The following is a 13,165-nucleotide window of genomic DNA, read 5'->3' on the forward strand; positions in this document are numbered from 1 at the left end:
AAACCTGGTGATTCACAGACCTGTATCCCTGGGGATAAAAATATATGTTTATAAAAAATAAAAAATTAAAAAAAAAAAAAATGATAGTAATAGTGTTCTGAAAGGCAGAGGGCAGTGGCTGACCAGGACACATTATAGGAAATAGTTACCTATTTTGAAATCTTTAAAATCAATCTTAGCACGGTCTAAAGAAATTAACGTAAATGTACACGAAAATGGACTTCAGAATGTCAACTGACTTACAATGAGAATAATTTGTGACAAAATACTTTCCTATACTCAAGCTATACATACAGTGAAGTCAGTAGACAAATATATCCTATTTATCTATGTAATTCACATGACTCTCTGCAATTCTGTGGCTCACAGACTTCTAAAGAGGAATAAATTCTTAGAGATCAGGAGTAAAATCACTTCATTTTAGTTAAAAAAATAAGTAGCTACAAAAGATAAATGACTTATATAAATTCACACAGCTTATTAGTGACAACGCCTGGTCACTGAATCAGGTCTTCTTAAAAATTACATCATCACATCAAAAAAACAAAAAACAAACAAACAGAAAACCACCACCAAAAAACAAACAAAAAAAACTTTTGATTGAGAAGTAATACAATTCTAATTCTAGTTCTTAGCAAGATTTCTAAGCAACAGGCTGCAATACAGGAATTGTCCTTAAACAGATGCTATACAATGGGAGTACATCAAATTCTATTCTATGACTGCATCAGGGAGGTGAGGGCCACTCATGTGACAGTTTTCACATCCAATCCACTAAAACAAGGTACTTTTTAATAGGAGATTGACAATATTAACTATAATTACATCCAGTTACCCACACTGATGTTACGAAATAATTTATTGGATTTATCTTTTCAGTGTGTCAACTGAAGTGTATTTTCTAATCTCCATTCCTTTTCAACATATTTGTTTTCTTCTTGAAAATAGTCCAAGTAGATATAATGTAGGTATGCACAGGTTCATGTCATACTTACAGCTTTTAAGTTTTGAAAATAGTTGGGTGAGTCATTGCCAGAACACATTTTACGACTTACTGGCCAGCTAAAAAGTTAAATATGTGTGTCTATTAAGGGGGTAAAGACCAGAGACCAAAATAAGCTAAAATTCTCAGAAAAAAAAGAGACAAATGATCATATTTATGAAAGCTTTTTTAAGCTTCTATCACCAAAAATAGGATGTGCTCTGGGTTATATGTCCCAGCTCAGTAGATAAAAGCAAACGCTTTCCACAAAAATATCTGTATTTCACAGACTGTGCAAGTCATACCCCAATCCAATTTCATGGCACAACATATTCAATTAATAGAGCAAGCCTTTTTTAGCAAATAACTGCTTTTGGAATAGATATGTATCTCAAACTGCAATGAATTTGTTTGCTAATTGATCTTCCTGTTGCGGATAATTGCTAGAATTTCTTCTTTTAAATACATGAAACCTTACTTATTTGGTATCAACTATTACATGTATCTACCACTGTCATAGTCAGAGTCTGTGCTCTTCTCCTTTTTCACTAGATGCAGAGAACTACTTCCACAACATTTATACAGTAAAGCTTTTGCTTCCCTCTAGCTTCATAACTGGCACCCTGACTACCCATCTCTAACTAATGCTAGTATTTCTTGTTATCCCCAAGAGTTAATAGTTTGAAACAGGAGCCTACATTATGAAAGAAAATGTGAATATTACAGGTCATTTTTATAGTCTACTGTAGAGTTGATTTCTTATAAAGACTATGACAAAAACTTGCTCACAAATCATAGCATTTTAATGTATTAAGTGAAAGATGACTTTAGATATTAATTTTTAAGCTAGGTCAAATTACAATACTATGCTATATAAAAATTAACATAATTTAAGTACCAATTCATTCATTCTTACAAAATTTCAGTAGAGAAATTCCCATATATATCTAAAGTTGAAGATAGTTCATTTAAGTCTCCATTATATATTAAGCCAGCCAACCATTTTTATCTATGTCACAGGTATAAAATATCTGTCCATTCCTGCTAAAGGCCTATAACATGAAGTCAATATGATCAATAGGTACATAAAATGCTAATAGAAGAGACTATTTAAAAAAACACAAGCAACAGGACTTGCAATCCTTTAAGATGTATTACTCACCAGAAACAAAGTTCGGAAGTTGCTGAGATCACCAAAGAACTCTTCGATGCTCACTGTCTTAGAGTCAAAAATAAAGTATTCTCCAAGATTCTCATAGAGCTTTAGCATGTTATTGTGCATGGTGAACAGTTTTTCATACTGGTCTCTGGCACTCTTTGTAAAGCTGTAGCTTTCTGTTAAGGACCATGACCCAATAGTACCTTAAAGGCAATCACCAGATATTAAGATTGAAGTATACCATCATTTTTATAAATACTTATGTATTAATTTGCAATGATCGTCATAAAAAATACCACAGACTGGGTAGCTTAGACAACAGAAATGTATTTTCTTACAATTCTGGAGGCCAGACATTCAATATCAAGGTATTGACAAGTTTGGTTTCTTCTGTAGCCAATCTCCTTAGCTTACAGATGGCCACCTTCTCACTATATCCTCACATGTTGGTCCCTTTGCCTGTGTTTGTGTCCTCATGTCCTCTTCTTATGAGGATACTAGTCATATTGGAGTAGGGTACACCTTAAGGACCTCATTTTAACTTAACTGCCTCTTTAAAACCCTATCTCTAAATACAGTCAGTCACATTCTGAGATTTTGGGGGTTAGGGCTTCAACATAGGAATTTTTGCAGGGACACAATTCAGTCTATAACTTGCTAGAGTTATTATATTGGTTAATGAGTTCTAGAAATCTGTAAATTAGGCAGAACTATCTAATGTTTAACCATGTGAAACACGTTTGATAAATGAAAGCATATAAGTACAAATACCAGAAAGCTGCCTCAGTTATCTTTTGGATGCCTTGGTGGCTCAGATGGTTAAGCATCTTCAGCTCAGGTCATGATCCCAGGGTCCTGGGATAGAGTTCTGCTTTGGGATCCCTGCTCAGTGGGGAAACTCTTCTCCTTCTGCCTGTGCCTCTCTTTCTCTCTGTCTCTCATGAATTAAATAAACATAATATTTTTTTAAAAAAACTATCTAATTTATAACCATATAAAACATGTTTGCTAAGTGAAGGCATATAAATACAAATACCAGAAAACTGCCTCAGTTATCTTTTAATGAACAAGCTAGGGCAGAAACAAACAACAAAAAACTTAGAAAAAATATTCTTTTTTTAAATACACATATTCTATTTAGAGAGAGGTTACAGTGAATTCTATATATAGGCTGTGTATGTGTGTGTGTGTGTGTGTGTACACACACGCATGCTTATCCTACATGAAGAGGGGAAGGAGAGGAAGAGAGGAGGAGAGAAGGCAAGAGGGAGGTATGAAGAGAAAGGAAGAGGGAGAAAGGGAGACAGGAAAGAGGTGGAAAGTTCTGGTATAGCGCTAGAACCTTAATCACTTAAAGGGCTTGCTAAAACCCAGACTGCTGTTTGCTGGGACTGAGCCCAGGAGCCTGAGAATTATGATTGCTAAAGTGTTCCCAGGTGATATTGAGGCTGCCAGTCCTGAATACACTTTGAGTAGTATGCTATAGAAAAGCTGTTTATCCAGAAATTAATTATATCCTTTTTACAATGTTATCAAAAAAATGATAACCAGTACCAAAATATAAACGAATCAAATATGTAAATGTGTCTGACTAAAGGTATCATTGTATATAAATTTATCCCTGAAGAAATAAATAACAGTACTTTCTTCCTGATTATAAAGGATACAGATATAGGAAATTAACTCTTTAGAGGTACCTGAGTAGCTCAGTTGGTTAAGCTTCTGACTCTTGATTTTGGCTCAGGTCATGATCTTAGGGTCATGAGATGGAGCCCTGTGGTGTGGTTCTGAGTGTGGAGACTGCTTATGATTCTCTATCCCTCTCCCTCTGCTCCCCTGCCCAAGAGAATCCAAAGCAGAATCTGCACTGAGTGCAGATCCCACCTCAGGGCTCAATCTCAGGACCCTGAGATCATGACCTGAGCCCAAACCAAGAGTCAGATGCTTAACTGATTGTGCTACCCAGGCAACCCAATCTCTCTCGCTCAAAACAAACAAACAAACAAACAAACAAACAAAAAACCTCTTTAGGTGACCCAGAAAACAAAAAAAAAAAACACACTAAAATTTTCAATAACTCAGAAGCAAATATTGTGAACATTTTGGAGTATTCTAGTCTTTCTTCCACGGCTAATAACTTTTGAACGTAAATTGGTAAGAATGCTTCAGAGAAAGGGAAGTAGACTAACAATGAAGAATAAAGGAAACCAAATCCACCTTTAAAAATTAGAGTTAAATTTTTAAAAAGATCAATGATCACAGAAGTAAAATGTCATTATGTAAAAAGGTAAAATACTTAGAATTATAAAAGAAGGTTAACAGCATGGTTTGGGATATGCTATAGTAAGGTCCATTATAATGTATTAATATGTTATGGTAGTATTACTTCATCAGACACTGATAAATGTGTTTTGAAATAATCGATTTTATGATTTTAAGATTAATCTTAAAATTTACACATAAATATATAAAATTCCTAAAACTATAAATCTTATATTTAAGATTTTCTGAATTCCTCAGTATGTTTTATTATAACTTGGGGCCAAATTTATTTTTGAGGGGAACACAGCTCTCGTTTTACAATAGAAGTCATTGGAGAAAAACAGATCATTTTTTTTTTTTTCCAGACAATTTCAGGAAAATTACTTTGCAGCTAACACTTACTGGATACTGATTTTAAAAGTGAGACAGGACCCTACCTATGTTCTTTCTTATGCTACTTAAATATCAGAATTCACATTAGCAACACAACAACCTCCTTCCAGCTAACAATCTTTAAATTTTTCAAACCTCAAATCTATTTTAACCTCAATAGACTGAAAGAATTAATGCACTTCTGGTAATTTCTATTTACCAACAAAAGGATCTCATATAACGCTACATATACATTTGAGACTATTACCATATAACTTTGACTACTAATAAAGTGTTAAACATTTTGTTTGAGTTGCAGAAATAAGACAATACTCTTCATTTCCTATCACAGAATGAAAATTGAGTATTTTGTTTGCTAGTCTCTCTTACTAAACAAAACAGACTCCTGCCAGACACTTGCTAGGCATAAAAGTTATCAAAGGTCTCTTACTTTTACTCTATTTGCAATGCAAAGTACTAAACTATATATTTCACAAGGCTCAACATCTGTACCACACAGAGAAAACCCAAAGATAAAAAGAAAAAAAAATGTTCCCCATTTATAACAGTTTTTCACCAGCTACAGTATGTCTATGTAGTGATACACGACTTCATAAATTTGTTCTAGGAAAAAAAAAAAAAAAAACTAATTTCAGAAATTCTGTCTGTGTACCAAAGTGAGAAAAACTGAGAATGGCTAATCTTAGAAATAACCAATGGAAAGCTGCCCAATCTCCAAGTCCTTTGCTTATCTCCTTCAAAGTGATTATTTTGTTAAAGGGGATATATGGCATGAGTCAGCACTTGAAATCTTCCACAGATGCAAGAAGTCAACAAATCTTAACTGGGACTGCAGGTAAAAAAGAGCTAAACACCATCATTCCTTTTCATCCTTTTATTTCATTTAGGAAATTTTTATTTTATTTTTTTGAGCAGCCATTAAATTCACTGGTTAGTACTATGCTAAGCATTGTCATGGGTGTAATGTTCATTAAAGCCTAATCTAGCCCCTTAAGAAGCTTACAATATAATATTACAAATAATTCTACCATTAATTTGCATTTGTATGGATTGTACCATTTACATATATTCCCTTCCATTATGTCCCATACTCTTCGTAACAATTTTATCAAAAAGGCAGAGAAATACCAGTAATCAAATTTTAGTGTTGTAGAAACTAAACAGAAGGCACTTATTCATCTAGGGTTAGCATGTAGTGAAGGGAATCAGAATATGCCATCCCCAAATATGCCTCCTTGGCATAAATTTTTATTTGTTTGTTTTTATTTCAAGTTTTTATTTAAATTCCAGTTAAAATATAGTGTAGTATTAGTTTCAGGAATAGAATTTAGTGATTCATGACTTACATACACCATCTAGTGCTCATCACAGTGCCCTCCTTAATACCCGTACACATTTAAACCTGCCCACCTCCCGTCCAGCAACCCTCAGTGTGTTCTCTACAGTTAAGAGTCTGTTTCATGGTTTGCCTCTCCCCCCCTACCCCCACCATGTTCATCTCTTTTGTTTCTTAAATTCCATGTATGAGTGCAATCATATGGTATTTCTCTTTCTCTGACTGGGAGAAGATATTTGCAAATGACATATTTGATAAAGGCTTAGTATACAACATCTATATAGAACTTATCAAACTCAACACCCAAAAACCAAATAATCCAGTTAAGGAATGGACAGATAGTATAGATTATTTTGAGCCAAGTGAGAAACAGCAAACATAGGAAAAGCTCTGAAAAGATTAAGTACCTTTCTAGAAGGGGAATTACATTTATAAAGAAGAGAAGTATGACTCTAAATTACAAGAGAATCAATGGTATCTGAAATACTGAAGGTTAAGTTGCAGATTTCAATGTGCATAACAAACTTTACCCTTGTTTATGGTGAATTTCCTGTTAACCATCCTCCCCTTCCCTAAAATAAGTGTCCTCACACCTTTCTTTCATCTTTAGCTGCAGATGGTATTTAAACTGGTTGCTTAGGTTTAGTATCCAAAATATATGAAGAAATTATACAACTCAATACTCAGTACTCAAGTTATACAACTTGGAAAACAACAATCCAGTTAAAAAATGGGCAGAAGACATGAGCAAACATTTCCCTAAAGAAGACATCCAGATGGCTGACAGACACATAAAAAGATGCTCAACATAACTCATCATCAGAGAAATACAAACCAAAACTACAATGAGATATCATCTCTTGCCTGTCAGAAAGGCTGAAGTCAAAAACCCAAGAAACAAACGTTGGAGAGGATATGGAGAAACAGGAACCCTCTTGCACTGTTGGTGGGAGTACAAAATGGAGCAGCCACTGTGGAAAACTGTATGGAGGTTCCTCACAAAGTTAAAAATAGAACTACCCTATGATTCAGTAATCATATTATGGGGTATTTGCCCCCAAAATAAAAAAATACACTAATTTAAAGGGATACACGCACCCCTATGTTGTTCCAGCATTATTTACAATAGCCAATTTATGGGAACAGCTCAAGGGTCCATGTATGGGTAAATGGATAAAGAAATGTCACAGACAAAACACACACACACACACACACACACACACCGGAAAACTATTCAGCCGTAAAAGAATGAGATCTTGCCATTTGCCACAATATGGATGGAGCTAGAGAGTATAATGCTAGGCGAAGTAAGCCAGTCAGAGAAAGACAAATACCATAAGATCTCACTCATGTGGACTTTAAGTAACAAAACAAATGAGCAAGGGAAAAAAGAAAAACAAACAAAACAGGATGAATCAAGAAACAGACACTTCAGTATAGAAAACAAACTGATGGACATTCTTTCCTGCTTTGTCGAAGATGAGTTGACCATAGAGTTGAGGGTCTATTTCTGGGCTCTCTATTCTGTTCCATTGATCTATGTGTCTGTTTTTGTGCCAGTACCATGCTGTCTTGATGATGACAGCTTTGTAATAGAGCCTGAAGTCCGGAATTGTGATGCCACCAACGTTGGCTTTCTTTTTCAATATCCCTTTGGCTATTCGAGGTCTTTTCTGGTTCCATATAAATTTTAGCATTATTTGTTCCATTTCTTTGAAAAAGATGGATGGTACTTTGATAGGGATTGCATTAAATGTGTAGATTGCTTTAGGTAGCATAGACATTTTCACAATATTTATTCTTCCAATCCAGGAGCATGGAACATTTTTCCATTTCTTTGTGTCTTCCTCAATTTCTTTCATGAGTACTTTATAGTTTTCTGAGTATAGATTCTGTGTCTCTTTGGTTAGGTTTATTCCTAGGTATCTTATGGTTTTGGGTGCAATTGTCAATGGGATTGACTCCTTAATTTCTCTTTCTTCTGTCTTGCTGTTGGTGTAGAGAAATGCAACTGATTTCTGTGCATTGATTTTATATCCTGACACTTTACTGAATTCCTGTATAAGTTCTAGCAGTTTTGGAGTGGAGTCTTTTGGGTTTTCCACATATAGTATCATATCATCTGCGAAGAGTGATAATTTGACTTCTTCTTTGCCGATTTGGATGCCTTTAATTTCCTTTTGTTGTCTGATTGCTGAGGCTAGGACCTCTAGTACGATGTTGAATAGCAGTGGTGATAATGGACATCCCTGCCGTGTTCCTGACCTTAGCGGAAAAGCTTTCAGTTTTTCTCCATTGAGAATGATATTTGCGGTGGGTTTTTCATAGATGGCTTTGATGATATTGAGGTATGTGCCCTCTATCCCTACACTTTGAAGAGTTTTGATCAGGAAGGGATGCTGTACTTTGTCAAATGCTTTTTCAGCATCTATTGAGAGTATCATATGGTTCTTGTTCTTTCTTTTATTGATGTGTTGTATCACATTGACTGATTTGCGGATGTTGAACCAACCTTGCAGCCCTGGAATAAATCCCACTTGGTCGTGGTGAATAATCCTTTTAATGTACTGTTGAATCCTATTGGCTAGTATTTTGTTGAGTATTTTCACATCTGTGTTCATCAAGGATATCGGTCTATAGCTCGCTTTTTTGGTGGGATCCTTGTCTGGTTTTGGGATCAAGGTGATGCTGGCCTCATAAAAGGAGTTTGGAAGTTTTCCTTCCATTTCTATTTTTTGGAACAGTTTCAGGAGAATAGGAATTAGTTCTTCTTTAAATGTTTGGTAGAATTCCCCCGGGAAGCCGTCTGGCCCTGGGCTTTTGTTTGTTTGGAGATTTTTAATGACTGTTTCAATCTCCTTACTGGTTATGGGTCTGTTCAGGCTTTCTATTTCTTCCTGGTTCATTTGTGGTAGTTTATATGTTTCTAGGAATGCATCCATTTCTTCCAGATTGTCAAATTTATTGCCGTAGAGTTGCTCATAGTATGTTCTTATAATAGTTTGTATTTCTTTGGTGTTAGTTGTGATCTCTCCTCTTTCATTCATGATTTTATTTATTTGGGTCCTTTCTCTTTTCTTTTGGATAAGTCGGGCCAGGGGTTTATCAATTTTATTAATTCTTTCAAAGAACCAGCTCCTAGTTTCGTTGATTTGTTCTATTGTTTTTTGGTTTCTATTTCATTGATTTCTGCTCTGATCTTTATGATTTCTCTTTCCTGCTGGGCTTAGGGTTTCTTTCTTGTTCTTTCTCCAGTTCCTTTAGGTGTAGGGTGAGGTTGTGTACCTGAGACCTTTCTTGTTTCTTGAGAAAGGCTTGTACTGCTATATATTTTCCTCTCAGGACTGCCTTTGTTGTGTCCCACAGATTTTGAACCGTTGTATTTTCATTATCATTTGTTTCCATGATTTTTTTCAATTCTTCTTTAATTTCCCGGTTGACCCATTCATTCTTTAGAAGGATACTGTTTAGTCTCCATGTATTTGGGTTCTTTCCAAACTTCCTTTTGTGGTTGAGTTCTAGCTTTAGAGCATTGTGGTCTGAAAATATGCAGGGAATGATCCCAATCTTTTGATACCGGTTGAGTCCTGATTTAGGACCGAGGATGGAGAATGTTCCATGTGCACTAGAGAAGAATGTGTATTCTGTTTCTTTGGGATGAAATGTTCTGAATATATCTGTGATGTCCATCTGGTCCAGTGTGTCGTTTAAGGCCTTTATTTCCTTGCTGATCTTTTGCTTGGATGACCTGTCCATTTCAGTGAGGGGAGTGTTAAAGTCCCCTACTATTATTGTATTATTGTATCATTATTATTGTATTATTGTTGATGTGTTTCTTTGATTTTGTTATTAATTGGTTTATATAGTTGGCTGCTCCCACGTTGGGGGCATGGATATTTAAAATTGTTAAATCTTCTTGTTGGACAGACCCTTTGAGTATGATATAGTGTCCTTCCTCATCTCTTATTATAGTCTTTGGCTTAAAATCTAATTGATCTGATAAGGATTGCCACTCCTGCTTTCTTCTGATGTCCATTAGCATGGTAAATTCTTTTCCACCCCCTCACTTTAAATCTGGAGGTGTCTTCGGGCTTAAAATGAGTTTCTTGGAGGCAACATATAGATGGGTTTTGTTTTTTTATCCATTCTGATACCCTGTGTCTTTTGACAGGGGCATTTAGCCCATTCACATTCAGGGTAACTATTGAGAGATATGAATTTAGGGACATTGTATTGCCTATAAGGTGGCTGTTACTGTATATGGTCTCTGTTCCTTTCTGATCTACCACTTGTAGGCTCTCTCTTTGCTTAGAGGACCCTTTTCAAGATTTCCTGTAGAGCTGGTTTGGTGTTTGCAAATTCTTTCAGTTGTTGTTTGTCCTGGAAGCTTTTAATCTCTCCTTCTATTTTCAATGATAGCCTAGCTGGATATAGTATTCTGGGCTGCATGTTTTTCTCATTTAGTGCTCTGAAAATATCATGCCAGCTCTTTCTGGCCTGCCAGGTCTCTGTGGAAAAAAGACAGCCTCTTCAATAAATGGTGCTGGGAAAATTGGACAGCCACATGCAGAATAATGAAATTGGACCATTTCCTTACACCACACACAAAAATAGACGCAAAATGGATGAAGGACCTCAATGTGAGAAAGGAATCCATCAAAATCCTTGAGGAGAACTCAGGCAGCAACCTCTTCGACCTCAGCCACAGCAACATCTTCCTAGGAACAACGCCAAAGGCAAGGGAAGCAAGGCAAAAATGAACTATTGCGATTTCATCAAGATCAAAAGCTTTTGCACAGCAAAGGAAACAGTTAACAAAATCAAAAGACAACTGACAGAATGGGAGAAGATATTTGCAAACTACGTATCAGATAAAGGACTAGTGTCCAGAATCTATAAAGAACTTAGCAAACTCAACACCCAAAGAACAAATAATCCAATCAAGAAATGGGCAGAGGACATGAACAGACATTTCTGCAAAGAAGACATCCAGATGGCCAACAGACACATGAAAAAGTGCTCCATATCACTCGGCATCAGGGAAATACAAATCAAAACCACAATGAGATATCACCTCACACCAGTCAGAATGGCTAAAATCAACAAGTCAGGAAATGACAGATGCTGGCGAGGATGCGGAGAAAGGGGAACCCTCCTACACTGTTGGTGGGAATGCAAGCTGGTGCAACCTCTCTGGAAAACAGCATGGAGGTTCCTCAAAATGTTGAAAATAGAACTGCCCTATGACCCAGCAATTGCACTATTGGGTATTTACCCTAAAGATACAAATGTAGTGATCCAAAGGGGCACGTGTACTCGAATGTTTATAGCAGCAATGTCCACAATAGCCAAACTACGGAAAGAACCTAGATGTCCATCAACAGATGAATGGATCAAGAAGATGTGGTGTATATATACACAATGGAATACTATGCAGCCATCAAAAGAAATGAAATCTTGCCATTTGCGACAACATGGATGGAACTAGAGCGTATCATGCTTAGCGAAATAAGTCAAGTGGAGAAAGACAACTATCATATGATCTCCCTGATATGAAGAAGTGGTGATGCAACATGGGGGCTTAAGTGGGTACGAGAAGAATAAATGAAGGAAGATGGGATTGGGAGGGAGACAAACCATAAGTGACTCTTAATCTCACCAAACAAACTGAGGGTTGCTGGGGGGAGGGGGTTTGGGAGAAGGGGGTGGTATTATGGACATTGGGGAGGGTATGTGCTTTGGTGAGTGCTGTGAAGTGTGTAAACCTGGTGATTCACAGACCTGTACCCCTGGGGATAAAAATAGTTGTTCATAAAAAATAAAAAATTATATAAAAAAAAAAAAGAAAACAAACTGATGGTTACCAGAGAGAAGGTGCATTGGGGGAATAAGGTGAAAAAGGGGATGGGGGTTAAAGAGTACACTTATGATGAACCCTGAGCAATGTATAGAATTGCTGAATCACTATATTCTATACATGAAACTAATATGACACTGTATGATATCTATACTGGAATTAAAGAAATCTTAATTAAAAAAATAAACTGGTGGTTTAGGCTACCTCAGAGAGTTACTCATTTTTCCCTTGGTATTTCCCATGTATACATGAGGTGTATATGTTAATAAACTTGTTTGGTTTTTTCTTGTTAATCTTTTATTATGGGGGGATCTCAGTGAGGAACTCAGAAGGGTAGAGGGACAATTATTTTTCCTTAGGTACTAGAGACATCATGATAGTCCCTTGCTTAATACCTAGTCTATATACCATTCTTTTGATATGGTATAGAAATGTATTATTTATAATGACAACCATCATATTGTCAAATTCAATGTTCACCCCTCTGTCCTCCTTTTGATGTCTCAGCAGATTCAGATACATTTAGTAACTCAGTTTCTATGACATCCACCCTCATGCTTAAAAATATTTTTTCTCTTACCACCTCTCCTTCTCTGGTAACTTCTATAAAATTTTAGAGTACACTAAAGGCCTGATACTGAGTCCTCTATCTACATTCTCTCTAACTGATCTAAGTAATTCACATGACTTTAAATACCATATATACTGGTGAACTCTCCCCTCCAAATTATGTATTCGGCCCCAATCTATTCCCTGAGCTACTAAGTTTTATAATCAACGGCCTACTTGTCATCTCCATTTGAATGCTGTTGTTGTTTTAGGTATCGAAAATATTAATTCTCCCCTGAAAACCCTGTAATAATTTATCATAACCCTTGGAATCAAATGTATACTACTTCTCAGGGTTAATGATGATCCACATGGTCTGGCCTCTACTCACCTCTGCAACCTAATGTCATCTCATTCTCCCTCTTAATCACTATGACCAGCCAGCCACATTAACCATTTTTTTCTCCCCCTTGAACATACCAAGCCTTCATACCCACCTCAGGGACTTTGTACTTATGGTTCTTTCTGCTTAGAATGTTTCTTTTTCACCAGATCAACCAATCTCAACTCAAATGTCACCTCCTCACAGATGCTTTCCCCAACCACTCAAATCTAAAATATCCACTT

The 13,165-nt window shown here is 36.2% G+C and overlaps 1 protein-coding gene across 1 annotated transcript in view; it reads right to left on the bottom strand.

Moving 5' to 3' along the window:
- Positions 1-13,165, bottom strand: part of DIAPH2 (diaphanous related formin 2) — a 987,699-nt gene that overhangs the window by 261,565 nt on the left and 712,969 nt on the right. Inside the window, exon 25 of the mRNA XM_059385748.1 lies at positions 2,145-2,308. Coding sequence (XP_059241731.1) covers positions 2,145-2,308 — 164 coding nt within the window. The remainder of the gene's footprint in view (positions 1-2,144; positions 2,309-13,165) is intronic.

This window comes from Mustela nigripes, chromosome X, assembly GCF_022355385.1.
Source record: "Mustela nigripes isolate SB6536 chromosome X, MUSNIG.SB6536, whole genome shotgun sequence".
NCBI classification, from domain to species: domain Eukaryota; kingdom Metazoa; phylum Chordata; class Mammalia; order Carnivora; family Mustelidae; genus Mustela; species Mustela nigripes.